Source organism: Bactrocera tryoni, chromosome 2, assembly GCF_016617805.1.
Source record: "Bactrocera tryoni isolate S06 chromosome 2, CSIRO_BtryS06_freeze2, whole genome shotgun sequence".
In the NCBI taxonomy this organism is placed as follows: domain Eukaryota; kingdom Metazoa; phylum Arthropoda; class Insecta; order Diptera; family Tephritidae; genus Bactrocera; species Bactrocera tryoni.
The window spans coordinates 78,014,487-78,036,169 of NC_052500.1; the positions used below are offsets into that span (position 1 = coordinate 78,014,487).

Consider the following 21,683-nt stretch of genomic DNA (forward strand, 5'->3'; position numbering starts at 1 on the left):
TCGTTAAAGCCAGGTATAAGTAGTTATAAAAAGTGCCCTAAAAATAAATCCTGAAAAAAAGCGAATTGAACGAGCAGTTGGCATAAAAAGTATAATGCTTTAAAAGTGACGACTGGACGGCTGTTAGTGTAAGATATCACTTGGTTTGTAATACGGTACTTGGAAATTATTAGGCAAATCTGTAACCATAATATTGGTTTATACTTTTTATACCAGTAGCTTTTCGATTCTTCACTGTCCAAGTTTGGTATAAAAACTGGTATAAACCTTAAACAAAAACGAATCGAACAAGCAAATGGTATAAAAATACTTTGGTATAAAAAATAAAACTTATCGAACAAGTAATTGAACAAGTAATTGATGTAAAGATATAATTTTGTGAAAATAACTAATCGAATACAGCTTGTGTAGGTTAACACTGAAGTTTTTTGCCCGCAAACGGCAACTAAATTGGCAAATAAACCGCATGTGTTTATTAACAACAAAAAACTTGGTTTTCTTGAAATTTTAGTTGTACCGTTCATCTGCTTGAATATTTTTTATTCACGCGCATATATTTTTAAACACATACATATATACCAAACTTTTAAATATAAAACATTTTACGGGTATGTATGTGAGTGTTTGCATGCCAATACTGGTACACATGCGTCAAAGCGCTGCCAAACAACAGAGGCGACCGCTGAAAACATGTATTTAATGTGGTGAGAAGTTGGTGGCGGCTCCTAGTCGTGGCTAGTCTGCGATCGCTGAGTGTGGGTTAGGGCTTAAAAGAAGTGTAAAAACAAGTCAAGAAAGCAATATACAGAAACGTATAAAACAGGTATGGCAAAAAAGCCACGTAGAAGAATGTTAAAAATGCCAATAAATTTAATTTAATTCGAAAATAAATAAATACATTTAAAATAATATCAACGAAAACATAAGCGTAAACATTTGACGCATGCGAATGCGGTGTTAAAAATAAATTAAATCAAAAGAATTCTTCAACAAACTGTGCTGTGCTAAATGAAATGTGCAAAAAGTTTTGCCACGAATGCAAAAATTTATAATTTCTATGGACTTTTTTTTAATGGCAAAACAATGTTTAATTAAAACGCGCGGCGGTGCTATGCAATTTCATAAAAAGCGGAGTGTTAATTATGGCTAATTTGTGTTGCAATCAAAATTTTGTGCATAAAAATAAAATAAAAACATATTTTCGTTTTTAGGCTTAATGCAAATAAAATTATTATTATTTTCTGTTTATTTCTTTTTTTTTTGTGAGAACATATGCTCTTTTGTTATGAAATATGTATTTTTCTCTTAGTAATTGAATCATTTTCAATTAAATTAACACCTTTTATATTTAAAAAAATGTATTTTAAATACTGAAGCAAGAAAAGAAGTTGATATCTTTAAAAAAAATTATCGTTGTTGAATGTCTTAAAAAGTTTAATTTTTCCAATTGATTTTTTTTACTTTTTTAATGATTTTCAGTTAATTAAAGACTTTTGGTATCAAAAAAATATTTTTATTTTAAAATAATTTCAAATTTTTTGGAACAATTATACTTTTTTTTTGTGAAAATGAAACTTTTTTGTTCTTTTAATGACACTTGTATAAAAAAATTTATTTTTATTTAAAAAAATTTCAAATTTTGTGAACAATTATATTTTTTGTGATGGAAAAGAAAAGTTCGTTTTTTTTTCATTGACATTTTGTGTAAAAAATTGTATTTTTATTTGAAAATAATTTCACATTCTTTGAAAAATTATATTTAAAAAAAATGTTGTTGTTTTTCTTTCACTGAATTTTTCTATACAAATTTTATTTATCTATGAAAATAATTTCAAAGTTTTTGAAACAAATGTATATTTGTTTTTTTTGGTGTGGAAAATAAAAGTTTGTTTTTCTGTTTGAATAAAAAAAATTATTTTGTTTTTTAAATATTTTTTTTAACAGTTATAATATTTTTTTTTTTGAAAAATATAAGTTTATTTTTCTTTTTTTGAATTTTTGTATAAAAAAAAAATGTTTTTATTTGAAAATAATTTCGCCAATTTTTGGAAAATTTTATGAAATTTTTTTGTTTTTTTGTTAAAACAAAAATTTGTTTTTCTTTCACTGAATTTTTCAATAAAAAATTTTATTTATATTTGAAAATAATTTCAAATTTTTTTGAAACAAATATATATTTATTTTTTTTGAAAAATAAAACTTAGTTTTTACCTCATTGACATTTTGTAAAAAAAATTATTTTTTTTGAAAATAATTTCGCATTTTTTGAAAAGTTTTATTTTTTAATTAAAATTCGATTTTCTTTCCCTGAATTTTTCTATAAACATTTTTATTTATATTTGAAAATAATTTTAATTTTTTTTAAACAAATATATATTTGTTGTTTTTTTGTGTAGAAAATAAAAGTTTGTTTTTCTTTCATTGAGATTTTGTAAAAAAAAATTATTTTTATTTGAAAATAATTTTTTTGAACAGTTTTATTTTTTTTTTTTGAAAAATAAAGTTTTTTTTTTCTTTCATTGACATTTTGTAAAAAAAAATCTTATATTTATTTGAAAATAACTCAATATTTGTTTTTTAATAATAAATTTTCGCTAATAATTTTTTTTATAGTATTTTATTTTGAATTTCATAAAAAAAATTTTTTGATCTACAAAATGTTTTTAATATAATTAAAACGTAATTCTTAACTATAATTAAAAAGTTTAACTTTTTCTAAAACACTTAGTTTTATAAAAATAAGAGGGAAATGCTTTTTCTTCACCAAATAATTTATATAAAATTAAATATTTTATTTAGTAAATAAAATAAATTTTATATATTAAATATTTTAGTTAGTAAGTAAAATATTTTTTTCTTTTCCTTAACAAAAAAGGTTTTTTAAACTTATTCCTACAAAAGAAAATATCTTTTTTAGAATATGGAATTTTTTTTGCGTAAAATTTTATAATTTTTATTTAGTAATCCGAGATACATAAATATACTGATTTAATTTTGATGAAAAAAATACTTTTCCTTTATAAAATGTTCTTAATATTGTTTAAAAAAGTCTCAATTTTAATTAATAAAATTGAATATTTCTAAAAAATTTAGTTTTATAAAAATAAAAGAGCAATACTTGTTCTTTACAAAATTTTATTATTTTATTCTATGAATTTGCCAGTTTTTATTAAAAAGTTTTCTAAGAAAATTAATTTTGTTGCTAAAAAAATCACATGTTTTATTTCTTAAATAAAAATATTTTTTTCACTATAATTATTATTTTTTTAATTTTTAAACAAAAAAAAATTTTGTGTAAAATTTTATAATTTTTATGTAGAATAATAATTATTTTATTTTACTTTGAAACTTTAAAAGAGTTATTAAAGAGAGATTTAAAATGCTTTAATTGAATTAAAATTCTTGAATATTTAATCATAATTACTCATAACTGCTTAGAAAAAGCATATAACCTTTTTACAAAAAAAAAAAATAAAATAAAAAAGAGACTCTTATACTCTGTAGCAACAGGTTGCAAGAGTATAAACATAAAAAAATCGAATATCTGTGCATTTCACAGCAAATACCGCGAATTAAATAAATTTCTAACCATTTTATTTATTTGATTGTGCAATTAATTTTGATTTCATTTTACAAACCGCGTGCTCAGCTCAATAAAATTACAAATATACAAATCGTTACAGTGTTGCTGCAGTAAATAAAATGGCGTTTTTGAAAATTTGCATATTCGCCATTGTTGTTGGTAAGTACAAGCACATATCCAGAACATATACAAATGCATTTCGCAGTCAATTTATACACACATATCACCAAAATACATACAAATCAGCGGCTTTAATTTGCAATTTGAATAATTTAACATTAACAATTAACTAAATTTCTGCGTACATACACATATACTTGTATATCTAGTAAATGCATACAGTATCTATGTGTATTATGCATGTATTTATGCATATAATTTACTATATATGTATGTGCATATATAAAATATTATGCATCTGCTTGCAATTACATAAATAATTGGAGTTAATGAGTGAGTGATTGTTTAAATGTGTAATGAGTAGTTTTAATTTAATGAGTGCGAATGTGTGACAGGTCAAATGAATATGCAATTTGTGGGAGTTTGAGCACTGCAACAAGCCGAATAATTTGAGAACAAAAAAGGGATGAAGCAATTACTCACTATATAAAAATCAGCCGATAATAGGAATGCGGTTAATGAACTCGGCAAACTGTTTGAAATTATTAACCCTTGAAAAATGTGCCTTTTTTGTATGATAACAGCATACTTTGTGCTAGATGTTCAGAAACATTACACCATTATAGCTCCTACGTACTCTTGTACATAACAAACAATGCAAGAAATACTATATCCTCTGCTCTTTCCACTCTATCGAACGCAACAACTCGAAATGGTCTTATATTTTTAAGGTTCGTCTGATCTAAGTATTATGTAAAAGTTTTAGATACCACAATCCGGCTAGAAGCTGACCAAATTAGATCCCTTTAAGAACGACCTCATAAACAAACCAAATCCAACCTCACAAATCATAGTTTAATCTTTGGTAATGCAAGGCTGTAGGTGAACTACTATGAGCTATGAGTAAGACTTTATTTATAATATTAATTTTTTAATTTATTCTTCAAAATCTATGTCGTCTCCCTCAAAGTAATACCCTTTGACCCCAATACACTTATGCCAACGTTTTTTGCAATCCTCGAAATAGTTGTTAAAGTGAATTTTCGGAATCGGCTACATTACGCGTGTCTTCATCTGACTCAAAAACGGGTTTGCCGAAGCGGCCGTTTGAGTTTGTTCAATAGCCAAAAGTCACACGGACCTAAATCAGACGAATGCGGTGGTAGCGGCACGAAATACTTTGAAAATTTGGCGAAAAACTCTCAGAGAATCACTGCAGTATGCGACGGTACATTATCGTGGTGCAAAAACTAAGTGTTGTGGCCCTTAATTCCGGTCTCATTTTACGAATAGCTTCGTGCAAATAACGCATAACACTAATATAGTATTCCCGCGACATACGAAGGGTGTACTAAAAATAACCGATTTTTTTTCGATATAGAATAAAACGCACATTATCTTATCCTTATTTCTTATTTATTCAACAAAGGTTCCATTAGAAGGTTCCAACCAGTGTAAAAACCACCAACCTTGTCAGCCTGGAAATCCAACGCAGGATAACTCTTGTCAACAGGTGCTACTTCGGACTAAGTAGGCAACTGAGAAGTAAAGTCCTCTCTCGACGAACAAAAACCAAACTCTATAAGTCACTCATAATTTCCGTCCTGCTATATAGTGCCGAGGCTTCGACGATGACAACAACTGATGAGTTGACGTTGCGAGTTTTCGAGAGAGAAAGACAGCGGCTACGCTGGCTAGGTCATGTTGTCCGAATGGACGAAAACACTCCAGCTCTGAAAGTATTCGACGCAGTACCCGTCGGAGGAAGTAGAGGAAGAAGAAGACCTCCACTCCGTTGGAAAGACCAGGCGGAGAAGGACCTGGTTACGCTTGGAAGCGAAAAGAAGGAAGGACTGGCGCACTGTTGTTAACTCGGCTATAATCGCGTTAGCTGTGTCTATGCCAGTTAAGAAGAAGAAGAAGGTTCCATTACATTCAATACAACGTTTGGAACTCCCAACCAACGAACTCAAAGCTTTTTTATGTCATTTGTACGAATATACTGCAGCGTCTAGATTTCGGCTACTGAAATATGCAGAGTGGCTGATGAGGGCAATTCTTTTTTTATCAAAAAATCATTTACTTTTTCGGTCTTTAAAACCACACAGAGATCTTGTTTACTTAAATCTTAAGTTGCAGTTCTCCAAATAGTATTTTTAGTTCAGACAAATTACCAGAATGCACCTTAGCGTTCCACGATTTTGGCCGCCAAGCGACGGTCTGCCTTCAGCTTCCTAGTTAGCGCTGTCTTGCTTCGGCAAGAAGCTTGTAGAGCCATTCATGAGTCTAGCAGAGATTCTTTTGCTAGTCTTGGCGACTCCGCCGCGTATGAAAGCTCTACACACGCCGCTTACCGCCGCGTTTTCACCGGCTACCCTCATCCTATTACTCGTAGAGTGGCCTGATATAGAAATGCTACTGGGGTATCGGTATTGCTGTATTTCACCAGCGACGGTTTTCTTATCCCAGGAGCAGCACTCCCACCCGGGACAGTTCTGGGTATCGGTTTCGACATCCATTCACTTCCCTTCGTCACCTTTCGGTCAACGTTTGTTTTCTTATTAGTGTACATGGAAATAGGGTTCCCACTCAGAGCCGCTATCCGTTCCCTGGATAGGTAGTCGCTTCATGGTTCCAAGGTTGACTCAGTAACGCAACCAAGGCGAGAGTTGACGTACACCTTTATGAGGTTAAACGTTCAGATCCCACGTCAACTTAACAACGCCGGAGGAGGAGGACGTACTCTGAGGCCTGCCAGGGTTTCAACGGGACGAGGGCGATTGCGACATTAGAACGTCAGCCATTTCTGTTGAGTGGCAGCCCATCATACTCATGTGTCAGAATGCCGCAACCGCAAGCCCCGGGTTCTACTAAAATCCTAATCCTAAATTATAAGCTAGTTTCACAGCTTTTTACTCTGCATACAGTCTAATATATATACGTCGCTCAGTCGATCAGACGAAAATTGCACAAATCGTCATACATTAAGTATTTCCGATTTCACATTCATTAATTCACTGCCAAACTAGGCAAAAAGCCATACGAAACAAAAAGCAAAAAACAAGAATTAATACTAAATGCTAGCAATACCTAGCATCAATAAAACTTGTATCTAGGCAGAGACAGGTTGCCGACATATGAGCCAATAGTTATGACACTTGGTTATCGCCGCAAAAATAACAAATTCATTAAACGGGGGAGCATCACAGCTACCATCATATCGACTAACAACCGTTAAGTGAACGGAACTTCCATATGAAGTTACCGCCACAATTTGCGGTTGTAAGCCACCAACGCCTCTGAAGGATTTCAAACGACTCGATGCCAAGTTGTATTAATTTCATATAATAACTGTTAACGACACTCAATAACCGTTATTATGCTGCTGTCATGGTCGCCAGCACCACATGTAACCCGCATCATATCTAAATGCGACGTATTTGTCAAGCGAAGTTATACGTAAAGCCATTGAGCCATACTCCCAACTGCAGAGGTATCAGTAAGTCATCAATAGTCGTCCGATTGTATAGTAGCTATTAGTTACCAAGCCTTACCACTTTTATGTTACGCTTTACGTCGTCTGCCCACCGTTGTCTTGTTTAGAGGAGGCTGAGCGATTGACTGCTTGGCTGTGAGTTTGTCGCCCGCTTCTACGCTCTCGCGTGCGTTTGCCTCAAACCTGTATTTGCGGCTTGGTTTGCTTTGATTTGTTATGAAACTTGATGCTGCTGGCTGGTTAAAACAACAACAGCAAATCTGGTTGGCATGACCTTAAAAGTGAAAGTGATTTTTGTTCGCAGCTAGCTGTGTCTTTGCAGTTGTTGTGTTTACTGCTGTTGCTGTTACTAGCGGCATGCCGCTACTTATGGGCTTTGGTTTTGGGGCTTTTTTATGTTGCCTCATCCGAACCTGTTTGGCATCAATATTGTTTTATACGCTTTATTCGTTGACAACATGTAAATATTGATAAAATCACTGCTACTTATTTAATATCATAAAGCTTTGAGCTTGTTTACCAAGTTACGTAAGTCACTGTAAGGCTGGTTTGGCAGATGTGCTTAAAGGCCTATGATAAATATATCATACAAATATATGAGCTCTTGTTGAAGCATGATTGATCGATTTTTATGCTTCTTGTTCAAGTCCTTTACCAAACCAACGTCACTCACTGTTATACAGACTTTTAGATTACTTGAGAGAATTTATGCCTCATATCTTCTTCTTAATTGGCGTAGACACCGCTTACGCGATTATAGCCGATAGCCTCATATACTTATCGTAAAATTCAATTCCTTTTGAAAAAATCTTAAAAAAAGGCATCGATTGCTGTAGAGGAGCCATTGGCAAAAGGTGAGGTCTCTCAACCAAAGTGGTCCTCTGGGTCCACGAAACCATAGTCAAAGCCCATTTTGTTCTACAAAGTCTTTATGTCGTAGAGGGCACTAGAAAAGACCACACTTGCAAGGAAAAACGTTCAACGGCCGGCGCTTCTCAGCATGTGTGGTGTACTAAGGTCCACTCCAATCATGGCACTTAACGCCATCTTGCACATATTGCCGAAAGGTGTATGGCAGTGAAAGTTGGGCTCCAAAAAGAAAATGTGTCTGAACACTCGGATCACGGATCACTTGGAACATGGCTCCTCACTACCCATATACTGGCGAGGGAGTTGTAGGTGGGAAGAACCCATTGAAGGAGAAGGGCAATGCTTGTTGGGAAGGTTGGTGGAGCGGATAACTGTCAGGAGCTCTATATAAACTCCAGCTTCAGGCTTCCTGCCTATTGCAGTGTTTTCCAAGTCGAGGTTGCAGCCATTAAGATAGCAGAAGATCTACTGCTCCGAAGTGTAGCCTCCTTTAGAGAAGGGACCATTCACTCAAATAGCAGAGCGTCGATACTAGCCTTAAACTCATTAACAGTGTATTCAGAGCTGGACAAAGAGTGCCTAACCTCGCTACTAATAGCATCCAGGGTCTTTGTGCTAAGAGTGGTATGGGTGTCAGTCCACAGTGGAATCGCTGGAAACTGTAAAGCTGATGAGCTGGCAAGAAAAGGCCACCTAGAACCGCTAGCGGTACAATGGGAGCTGTTCGGTGCTCCCATATCCTCTAGTGTTCTTTCACTAAAAGGCTGGGCTCCGCGGAAGCTTGGCCCCTATCGGTACATGCGCTGTCGCCAAAACGTTTTGGCGCAAGATCTATTGCAAGAGATCTAGTGACCTTTTTGCTCTCAGTAAGGCAAGCCTCTCGCTAGGTGCTGGGCTTTTAACAGGCCATTGTCTTATTAGCGTCCATGTTGTAAAGTTGGGAATCTTACCAGACGCCATCTACAGAAGCTGCATGGAAGAAGATGAGGTCGAAACAACTAAACATTTCCTTCTTGGCTGTCCCACGTTAGTGAATTCCTGACCTAGACCATGAGGAGCACATATCAACAAACAAACCACCGAACTAGCGGGAGTGGAAATTAAATTTGTATTGGCTGCTAAGCGTTTTGTTAATTTGTAAGTTTGAACACAGGAGTTCTTCTTTTCTATGGCTTCATAAAGGACTACATATGGAAGTTCAGGTGCAATCATCGATCAGCCATCTAACCTAAGATTCTCTCTCATCGTTGAAAAACACTGAACAAATGTTGTGGTTTCTGCGTTAGATGGATGGCAGAGAAGGAAATTAAAACTCATTAGTACGATGCTAGTGTTTCGAGGTCTACAGTTTGTTTGCACATTTCACTGCTAGCTAAGCATCTTATCAAATCATCAAATCTTCAAAAACTAAGTTTATTGTCCTGAGATTATAAAAATCTAGTTTTGAATCATCGTAGCCTGTTGGATTCACACTCCAAACTTTTCCCTCGACCAAAAAAATCGAAAAAGTTAGTACTGAATACCACCAAATATGTTTGTGTGTGCTAAGTAAATCACAAGCTCGAAAAGCATTCCACAGCAATCAATTCACCACACCTCATATGGTAGCAACACTTATTGGTCAATAGAATGAGACCGGCGGTCCGGTAAGACGAAGACGAGCAGCCACTATGCATTCATCGGAGCATGCAAAATGGAAACTTTTCGGCTGAACGCAAATGTCTGCGCCGCTTTCGCACTTAAAATTCCACACACGCCCCGGCACGTAGTGGTCAGCACACCAATTCATATACCATGGATATGTACACTTACAGACACACACGAATGTGGGTTTATGAATATAGCGGTTTACACGTCTTTCGGGTTCGTTGCACAGCTATTTACCGGAGTTATTGATGCATTCAAATGATATTTCTTTACACACACATACAAACTATCTGCTGTGGTATGCAAATGTATGTAAACGCCAGCATATGTCCATGGGTGTGTAAGCGGCTGCCGAAAAAGTTGTAAAGTTTGGTTCAACTTGAATTGGCAATCGAGGTCGTTTGCTTTGATTTTATGAGCTCGGCAATTTGCAAAATGGGTCAACGGAAAATATTGATTGGGAGCGATAAGCATTGCACATAAGTTTATGTAAATGCCGATAGATTTGTGCATGTGTGTGTATCATGCCATTATTTTTCTCTTAATAAACATTTATGCACTTCGAAAAACGAAGAACAGATGTAAGATATTTACGAGGCGTAAATGTTTATTATTGAACTGGGAACTAAAAAGTATTTTTTTTTTTTTTGCACATATTTAATTATAATTTATTGCCTTCTCTTTAAACTTGTTCATATTGATATTGCAATTTTTCAAGCCTGACCCGCATCGGATAAGAAATTCGGCAACGTTTTTAGTATATGTAACCTGAAAATGACTACTGTGACCCTGGATACACTTGGAATCTCCAATTGGTGCCAAGTAGCGAAAAGAAAGACCGACTGGAGCGCTGTTGTGGCTATGTACTCGTAAGCGGTGTCTACGGTAATAAAGAAGAAGAATAACCTGAAAATGGTTCTAGTGGTGGAATAATTCACTTAGTATGGCTTGAAATCAAAATGCTGATTTAGTTTTTGTCAAATTCTTCAATGCTTTTTTAAATAATTTGATAAATTAGAGGTATTCGGGGTCCATATACCGGAGAGTCTAGTCTTAGTACGATCTTACAAGATCTACATATGCATATATGTATGCATCCATTGAGGTTTAGGTTAGGAAATGTTAGTTAAGGTAAACAGGCTGATATTCGTGAGACCACTAATAAGTCCACTTCAACAGCTAGAGGCGACTGTGGGCTTGGATATCTCTAACTAATACATAGGTATGGGTCAAAAAGATCGTCGTATATTGACCAAGAGTCTTGAGTGTGCCACAAATTTATTGAAACCGTTAATATCGATTGCTGTTTCATACAAAGCTTCAATTTTAGCCTGACGAAAACTTGATAGTGTAGAAAAAAGTATCTAGATGTCTGCGGCCCACCTTCCTCCATGCAACCTTGTCAAGTTCTGTCCTCCAAAATCTCTACACTCACTGCCTGAGTGTCTGTAGGACAGTATTCAGTTAGAACAATTATCATTGCGGTGATGTGAACCGAAGTAGTTTAATAGACCTATTATGTTCTAGAAAGATTTCGCAAGGGCACGAGTGCTGTATTGTAGGTCAATGCTTTTGAGCTCGCGTAGAGCCCATAAGACCAGAAGTGACAAAGGCATGGATACTCCGACTCGTTGGCGTCCTCATAGGATTTGGGTAAGAGTGCCCTCTCTTACAAGTTCATCGACTGCGATATGCAGTAACCACGCACCCATACAAGTCCAATATGTTAGTGCCTGGATGCTACTGCAAGTGAGGTCACTGCCAGCGAGCCCAAGGCATGTATATTGGCTCAGCTATCGGAGAAATGCATACTTCCCTGAAAAAAGCTGCATTGCATCTGAGAAGTTCATGTTATTGACTACCACTTTTGCTTGAAAGACACAGCAGTGGTCTTGCAGTCTGAAGCAAGAGTTGAGTGAAAGAGCTCCGGAGAGAAGTATCCACCTCCAACATTCCCCTTGAGCTACGATCCTTTCGGACTTAGGCTAAGAGTTTATAAACTCCTAAAACAAAGTATGTTTTTTTTTCTTCGATAGGCCTTCGACTATCGAAGCTGCAAAGACTCGCCTGCTTTTGCGCTTCAGAGGTAATGCGCACTTGCCCAACCGCAGCACTTGAAGTCATGTTGGAGCTCACAAAGGGGGGATCAAGCAGGCATCGAAACACACCATGCTGCTCATGGCAGGAGGGGTTTTGATAAAGGAAAGATAATGTCGCCTCAACAAATGAAGGGCTAAGGGGAAGACACATCAATGGCCCTTCTTCGACGAGATGGCGTAACGAAAAGGGTAAACTTTACAAAGAAGTTTAGAATTACTATCGGCAGTAAGGCGGAGTGATTCCACGCTCGGCCTACTATTACCGGAAAGCATTGGATCAGGAATTACGGAACCGCATAACAAACTATCCGTACCAATAATACGTTTATCGAGCATTTTTCAAGCAGTGTGCAGAAATCAATCTCCATCGCAACTATCGCAACCAGCGATAATCAATCGGCACTAGAAGCGATCTCATCTTATAAGGTAAAATCGCTATTAGTGGAGAAGTGTATAAAAGGCTGAACCACCTATCAGTTTGCTACCGTGCACACCAGTTTGCAACCATGTACACTTATCTGGGCATAATGGGGTAGTCTCTAATAGGCTGGCCGACGAAACAGCTCGCTCTGCGACATCTTCCAAGGTTAGAAGAGTACATTGAGGTAGCGGCCCACACCATGAAGAGTTGCTAGGTCGCAGTGCAAAACCTAAATTATTTTCTATCTATCTAATACACTATTATTAACTCAGGGATGAGTCGGTTTGCCATGTCCATCTGCATATAGTTTCGCGAACTAGTTGCTCAGTTTTGCAGATACCGTTCTGAAAATTTGCACACGTCCTTTTCTTCACAAGACGCTGGTCATTAGTTGGAAACGCCAATGTCGGACCACTATAGCTGATAGCTACCATAAGAACTGATTGAGCCAAATTAAGTTGTTGTAAGGACAACTTTTTTATTTGAGAAGGTATCAGTACAAAATTCAGCATGAAGTTTTGCCCAAGGCAAAGCAGTAATCTCCGTACAAATTGTCTAAATCAGACCACTATAGCATATAGCTGCCACACAAAATTACCGCTAAAACTCAAGTCTTCGTATGAAAAACTTTTTTAATTCGACAAGATATCGTCACGAAATTTGGCACAGATTATTATCCAAAGTGGCTTTACAATCTCCGAAAAAATTGTTTAGATCAGACCACTATAGCATATAGCTGCCATACAAAATGATCATTCAAAATTAAATAAAAATATTTTTTTACACTTTTTTGTTATAAAAAACGTACCCGTGAAGGTCATTAGCGCTGCCGTGCAACCGAAGTTAACGTTTTTGCATGTTTTTATTGTTGTTGTAAAAACTTTTGCACCAATGACGGCTAGTCATGTCATGTCTTTAAACTCTCTATTAATTATTGCTTATTCTCTCGTTATACTTATTTCATATTTTGAATAATTTTAATAATCACACTTGTTGTTATTGTTGTCAAATTGTAACATTGTCGGGCTTAATGCCTGTCATGCCATACTTGCAGCACGCTGACGTGTCGGCGAAAGGCTTGGCTCGAGTTTCTTCAGCTGTGACTTTGTTGTTGGCAAATGCTGTTGACATTGTCCATTATTGCCATTATTTATTTACTTGTATGCCAGTAGTTCGTTTAATACTGTTATTGACTTGCTGCATGCATGTGCGTGTATTTGTATTTGTATGTGTGTGTGTGTGTGTGCGTGTGCGCTTGAGTCATGCACTAATTATTGGCAACGTTCGATGCCTCATTGAAGCCTTGCAATGAAAATGCAAACTCGCAGCCAAATGCACCTGCTGCAACAACACGACAATGTTGAAGTAAAACAAAATAGCAGCAACAACAAAAGCGCACTTAAAGTCAGTTCAATTACAAGCAACCTGATTTTGCACACGATATTGACATCAATACAGCTCTCCACCATATCCACCAGCTCCATATATCTGTACACATATGTATATGCCTGCATGTGTGTGCATGTATTTACTCATTTTTCTGCTAAATAGTAAACTTTTATGTGCATTTACGCGCACTATCTTGTGCGACGACATACAGCCTCCGGCTGACAACGGTTCACCTTGAGCAGCCATACTTTGCACGCTCATTTCAGTTTGTCTGTCGCTTGTTGGCTGGTTTGGGCCAGGTGGTGCGGGCAGAGCCTTTAACCTTCAGTTGAGATTGTGTTTGTGTGTGCAATTTCGCGGAAGTTGCTCGTGTTTATACGTACCTTTCATGGTAATGAATGGTGTCAAAGCTTTTGTAGCATGAGCAATGAGTCGAAAAGCAATATGGCTTTTGTCGCTGATCAAAGCAGAAAGTTAGCTTTTGATACGCAGCAGAACTTTTTTTGTTGCAATATTGATTATAAGAAGATATAATTGCTTTAAAACGATGTTGAAAGGACTGCTGAAACTTTTTGACCATCGATATGGACATTACAGATCTCATAACATTTAATTATTCGGTCTATAACTGTTTGCATGCGATTCTCTTCAAAGTTTGAACTTTTATTTATGAAAATAATGTACAATAGTATAATTTAAAGTATTGTCCATCTGCAACCATAACAGTTCTCAACTTTCAGACAATTTTTGGATGCCATTTCAAAAGAACTCCGCCGGCTTGTTGACGAAGAATGAATCAAGCCAATGTTGGAAATTCTTCTCTGATGCGTATTGAATTCTAGTGAGGGCTTTCTGCATCGATCGAAAGAAATGATAGTCAGAAATGGCAAGTTCTGAACTGTAAGGAGGGTGAATAAAAACTCCAGCCGCAATTTTCCAACTAATTTTTAACAGGTTTTGCAACTTAAAGCCAGTGAAAAAGTATTACCTCGTCGTTTTTAGCAATCGCTGCATTAATTTGATGAATTTTTGACGGTAACCTCCCGTAATGATGTCATGTGGTCATACAAGAGCATGCATTTCTGATTCCATCAAATACAGATTACCTTGGCTTCGTGGATATTCAGTTTTGCATTGATTTGGCTTTTAAACATATTGAAATGGCTGTTTCAGTGACTCCTGAAGATCTTCTTCTGATTAGTTTTTTAAGAGTAATGCTTCCAGTTACTCATCTTCATGATTTTTTGTCGCCCAGGTCGTCTTCGAAACCAAATTCTGCACTTTAAAAACGCAATTTTTGCTACGTTCGCTGAGTCAGAGGAACTTCATCGAGGGCTTTCACCAAAATACAATGACTTTTGGCTGATGTTTTCTTCATAATAAATTAATGAAGAAGAACTCTCCGCAAAAACACTTTTTCGGTCACAATGTTCGACAGTTTTGAGGCGGAAAATTTGTTGTTGTTTACACTTAAAATGAATGAAATATACTAAAAAAGCCTCACAAGAACAATAGCGCTCCACTGACGTTGAGAATACTCATATGGATATAATAGAATAATAATCAAGTTATGGCATCTCTTGGTAGACCGCAACAATATAGTTTCCGAACCTATACGATAACCGTTTTCGGACAGAAAATCTACAGACTTTCAAACAGAATTTCCATTTAAAGAGAGTGATTCACCTCTTCGATTTTATATACATTGTTTGGCTAATTTATAACCTAGTCAAGTAGAATTAGATTATCAATTCTTAGACATTTGTCCAATTTGGCAGTTGACGTTAAGACCGTTACTTCGTATACTGCACCCAGTATTGCATTTAGGTTGAAGCGCACCATAACATCTGTGCCTTTATTTTAAACTCGGGCGCAAAATAAATTTCGGCCATAATATCAAAATTTGCGGTATGATAGCGCCATATACATATACATATTCTGTAACTCTCCACATCTTACTGATTCACATACTCAGATCGCATCATAGATTCGTGAGCGAAAAAAAGAAATATGCAAATTTCTCTTATCATGGTTACGCAGGCCTTCTGAAATAATAAATTTTTTCGTTGAGCTTCACTTCGAACTCCATTCACAATTCTCTGAATAATAGAGTCGTATATTTATTTTAGGTTAGTTTAGCTCCTAAGGTTGATCCAAAATCGATGGATTTCACAGATATTTGTCCGTATCGCATATCCATATATTTAAGCCTTAAATAACCTTTGAAACACATATTTATTGTATATCTATAACTAAAGGGTGATCCATTTCGAAGTTGCCTACTATTTTAATGGAAAAGTACAGAAATTTAATGGGGAATGTTTATTATAATTCGAAGGAACACTTTTTGGCATTTATTTTTTGAATTTACCTCTTTGAAATGTTGGCCGCGGCTGCGTTTCAGACGGTCCATCCGCTGAGTTTAATTTTCGTTGATTCGTTCGAGCATTTCGACTGGTAACTGGCGAATGACTTGCGTGACGTTTTGCTAAAAGGCTTGAATCGAAACGGGATTGTCCGTATAGCCTTAGACTCTGCTCACCCAAGTGTTCTCTCAATAAATAAATTGATAGATGGCATGGGTGGGAGTGGCACCGTCTTGTTGAAACCAAATGTCGCCGAGATCACAAGATTCAATTTAAAACATAAAATCATCGGTTATCATAGCGCGGTAACGGACTCCATTGACGTTTACGTTCTCACCGGCATCATTTTTAAGAAATATGGACCATGATTTCACTGGCCCACAACCAAACCAAACTGTTGTTTTTTCTGAATGAAATGGCAGTTTTTGAATCTCTTCAGGTTGCTCTTCGTCCCAAATGCGGAAATTTTGTTTGTGTACATACCCATTGATCCAGAAATGGGCTTCATCGCTGAACAAAATTTGGCTCGAAAACGTCAGATCTTCTTGGAACTTTCCAAAGCCCATAGAGCGTAGCAATGTCATTTATATAGGTTGAGTGGCTTCAGTTCATGCACAAACTGTATTTTGTATGCTTTCAATTTAAGATCTCGACCCAAAATGCGTCAAGTCGTTCCACACGTCAGTCTGAGTTGCTGCGAACGGTTCCAAATCGACTCTCCATGGTCTTTGTGTACACTCTCAGCTGCGGCTGCCATATTTTCTTCACAGCGTGCTGGACTTGGTTTACTCGGTCGAATTTTATCCAATAATGAATGCGAAGTCTCAAGATGGGTGATGGTAATGCAAATAGTACGCTCAGTAGGCCGATTATGTGGACCATAAGTTGAGCGCCGTGCGCGAAATACATTCTTTACAAAACGTGAATTTTCGTAATAAAGTTGAACGATTTGTAAAAATTGTTTAGGCATAAGTTGCGAAACAATACCGAGCAAAAATTACATGACAGCTTTACCCGACTTACACGTGATCTGTCAAAAAGGCTATTGAAAAAAGCACCTCTACCAGTTAAATTGAGTGATTATGATCAAAGATTTCCATAGCATTACAAGAAAATTCTAGAAAATCGTATATGCTACAGGGATATTCTAGATAATGCTTATCAATAAAATGGTTTGGTTGGTAGCAGGAGTTCTGGTCGGATGTCATCAAAGTGGATAACCTAAATCCAACAATAAGCCCGATCAAACGCATGTTTTGTTCCTTTTAATGGATCACATTTTAATTGGCGCGCGTTCATTCCCTACCAGCTTCCAATTTGAATTAAATTTTAGAAAACTCTCCCGAAAAAATCTGTTTTTATCACATCTGCCAATTTTAGCGCCCAGCTCGCGGCAATTGCTCGCTATAATCGCAAACATGCAAATACTTTTCCAAATTAGAAATTTACCTGTCTATATTTGTACTCGTATGTATTTTAGCATAATCTAATTTCATCAATTATTGCCAATTAAGTGAACTTTGCCTAATTGCAACAATTTACATATTTGCCCCAAAACTTTAAAATCGTTCGACGTGTTAAATATTGCGCAATTCACAAACATACCGAACCATGAATCCATGCTGAACATTCAATTAAATTAAATTGCGCAACAAATGCATGCATAGTTTCAATTATGTAACTAAATGTTTGCTGATGTGTGTATAAATACCTAAATATCTTTAAACCGATAAGTGAGTGGTTTGTTGTTGGGGTCGAAAGCGGGAATTGTTGCCCACTGTGAAATATAATAATTATCTGGATTAGACAATTAGACGCTAATATTTTGTTATCAAAGCGCTGTTTGTATGAGTCTGTATACTTGTATTTGTATTAATTAAATGGTAAATATATATTAAAGGTCTACCTAGTTGGAATTATTTATATAACGTTGCTTATAGGTTTGATCAAAATTGGCCTGGACTGATGAAGAATACAAAAATTTGTATAGCTTTCGAAATAAGCTCTTCACAATATTAAAGCATGCCAGCGTCTAATCCAATTTTCCATTTATTTGGCTGGAATCGCCTTCAGTTCCCTCGACCAATTTCGCTTTTCTCGGCTAATTTTTGAGCGCCATTCGCTAGATTGTTGGGCCGCTTCGACGTTATATTCACAAATCCAACTCCCGACATCAGTAATAGTGCGTTTGATGAATGTAAAGTACTCAGCCATTTTGTCATCTCTTTTGCCAACTCTATCGGGCGTCGTTATTGCAAAAGATTGAGCTCTTTAGTTACGAATCTAGCATTACACACTTCATAACTAAAACATTAACCAAAACTATAACAAAAACATTAATCAAAACATTAACCAAAACATTAACCGATACATTAACAAAAACAATAACAAAAACATTAATCAAAACATTAACCAAAACATTATGGAAAACATTAACTAAAACATTAACGAAAACATTAACAAAAACAATAACAAAAACATTAACTAAAACTTTAACCAAAACATTAACTAAAACTTTAACCAAAACATTAACTAAAACATTAACCAAAACATTAACCAAAACAATAACCTATACAATAACCAATACATTAATCAAAGCATTAACCGATACAACAACCAATACATTAACCAAAATATGTTGATCCCAGATGTTGGGATCCTCTGCAATCTCTCTGATGCCAACATGACGACTTTCAAGTACTGTTTCTTTAAGTTTATCGATGTGATCGTCATTAACAATGGTGAAAGCATGAAGCAAGTTTTCAATGTGCTTTTCTCTCGCTTAAATCAGCTTTTCAGCTTCTTTTTCCGTATTAAGTTCACTATGCTCACAGCCTTAAGGTTTCAATAGTTTTAACTTCATAGTAGTTTCTAATATTTCAGTAAAAAGTACGTCAATATTATGAGATGGTAAAAGGTGTTAAGCTTATGTTAGGTCATATTGACCAGCTGTCACGTCATACAAGTATACATATAGACCTATTGGACTTTTAAAGTGCAAGGTTGAGATTCGGTTTAATTTGAGCTGCAGAGTCATTATACAGGACGTCAAGGCTTTATAGAATTTAAAGAGCGGGTTAATAGCAACTTGACTTGCGAAGCTTCTAGATATCTAAGATGTGTTCTAGATAAGGCTGGACAGATGCCTGTTTTCCTGCACCTTATGCATGTATAATATCATCATTTCTTATGACCATCCGGCTCGCATGTGATGCCAGTACGCTAAGACCTGCCATTAGACCAACAACTATCCTTCATTCCTTTTGAGACCGTGTGAGAAAAGATCCTTCGTGCATTTCGGAGCTCTTTTACTTGATCTTGGCTTAGGTTAGACCTATAAAAAAGTACTTCAAATTAATTTGGAGTTTCCTGTAGGGTATTTAATCGTCAAAACCATAATCAGCTATAGGTTACCGCAGCAACAATTCAACCCAGGTATTAAACGCGTTAGCTAAAAGGGAATAGTCAGCTCAATTAATTGTTGAACGCTAATTTCAGTTTACGTGCAGCTTACTTGTTGCGCACGAAGGATGTGGGTAAACATTATATTAAACACATTGATATGCGCAAATATATTAGTTGATGTACATATATATGTTTACATATATATTATGTATAAAACATATACCGGCACTTCTATAGTTTCTAAAACAGTTAAATCTCCTTGTATATAACTGAATAACTATCTAAATGTCAGTATGTCCATACAATTCAAATACTATGTTGATATATGTGTATATATAAATGTATTTATATGTTTATTCCCACATATGTGCTTTATAACTGTTTCAATAGCTATGCATGCGCTTTGCTGTGGTCTCTTTCACCGCAATTCAACAATTAGAAAATGATTTTAGTCCGCTTTCACTTAATTATTGGCAACAATTTGCATTGGCTGCTTTATTTTGTTTACATTTAAATGTGTATATGCATGTATGCACCTTGTCGGTGATTTAGTTGAATCATTTGACCAAATTAGTTGTCGACAAATGGCGGTCTATGCAATATGTATGTATAAATAGTAAATTAAATAGTGCTGGTCTGAGGTTAAATTCGAGGTTTCCTCTATGCGACTTTTATACTTTTTAATTGAAGGCAAATTTGGAAGCAACATTTTAGTAATGCGGCATTTATGTCGCACTCTTTTTTGTATACCATTGGGAAAGTTAAAAACTTGAATAGCTGGTTAGGTACTATAAATGGTATAAGCACCTAATATTTCTGCGATTTCTTCATCCTAATCGAAGTAATATATTTTAAAGTGGAAAACTTACTGGTGTCATTGATCGCTATCTATAACAATGAAATTTTAAAGTTGATCTTAAAGGAGACTTAAAGAGTTTTTGAATGTTATCACTCCGTTGGAAGATTAAGTATATAATCAAGCCGTTTCCAGGTTACAATGAAGATGGACAACTTGCATTTATCTCTTCGCGACATCTCAAGGAGAGAAAATGTATTGATCGTCTCATGATTCCCACTTATTTCGCTAGCTTCTTCTGACTCCTTTTTATCAAATTTCCTCAAGTCTGAAGTTAACATTCTGAAATTTCTTTCTTATTTGAATCACTTCTTTTTTCTCTTTTTTATCAATTATTCGAAATGCAAAATGCTAAGTTTGAAATTATCATCTCACGACATCGTAATGACATAAAATGTATGTATTCTTTCAAAATGCCCACTTGTTTGGCTAGCTTCTTCTGACCCATTTTTGTCAAACTTTCTGAAATCAAATGTCTGGAATTAATATCCTGGAATTATTTACCTTTTTGAATCACTTCTTTCCGCCCTTTTTTATTAATTAACCGATATTGAAAGTCATAACTTATAACGCCTCTAATTTCTACCGCCTAAAATTTACACTCTCACTGTAGTCTCGCGCTTTGTCTGTACAACATACTATCTTTAAAGTTTCCTGGCAACACAAGGAGTTTGTCTTTCTAATTTCATAGAAACCTACCGAGCTTCACTTTCGAGTTAGAAAAGGGTTTCTAAGGGAATCTCTATAGAGAAGAAGAAGGAAATCTGAAGGAGTTTTGAATTGCTATAGTGGCATGCGAAGGTAAGTAGGTTGCCCTTTTTATTTCGGAGTTTGACAACACTAGTGTAGCAATCTTGAAACTCATAATTGTATCTTATAGTTTGATAATTTTTACTAGTATACACACACAGAACGATTTGAAATACGAGCGGGTTTTGTGTTGTTCATAGTAACTTAAAATATTCTTCTCGACCAAAAAATGGAATGGAATGCATACTCAGAACGGTTTGACTTACAGCAAGTGTGTGTATTTACAGTAAGTTAAAATATTCTACTCTACAAAAAAATGGAATTAAATCGCAAACATTTTCGCGCCAATATCTTTTACAACTTTCGATGTGGATTAAGAGTGCGTAGATGAACTCACTTAAATTTTTAACGATGAAGCTCCATAAAGGACCACTGTTTATCGATAGTATGATGCATTCAATTGAGGTCGTAGATAGCTTCAAAATATATTTCGGGAAGGTCGTACAAAATAAATTGTTTTTCTGGAAACTATTGATGCTAAAAGCAAACTGATCTTGCAAGATCGTCATGTAAACTATCGAGAGATTGAGGGAACTATAGTTATTGGTGAGACTAGCATACACTCAATATTGCAGGAATATTTGATTGTAAACAAATTTGTTCACATTATATCCCTTACAA

The 21,683-nt window shown here is 35.5% G+C and overlaps 1 protein-coding gene across 1 annotated transcript in view; it reads left to right on the forward strand.

Moving 5' to 3' along the window:
- Nucleotides 1-735: 735 nt before the first annotated feature.
- LOC120769090 (protein obstructor-E) overlaps nucleotides 736-21,683 on the forward strand; it is a 73,587-nt gene continuing 52,639 nt past the window's right edge. The window contains exons 1-2 of the mRNA XM_040095949.1: nucleotides 736-823; nucleotides 3,684-3,742. Of these exons, the coding sequence (XP_039951883.1) occupies nucleotides 3,703-3,742 (40 nt within the window). The 5' untranslated portion in view covers nucleotides 736-823; nucleotides 3,684-3,702. The remainder of the gene's footprint in view (nucleotides 824-3,683; nucleotides 3,743-21,683) is intronic.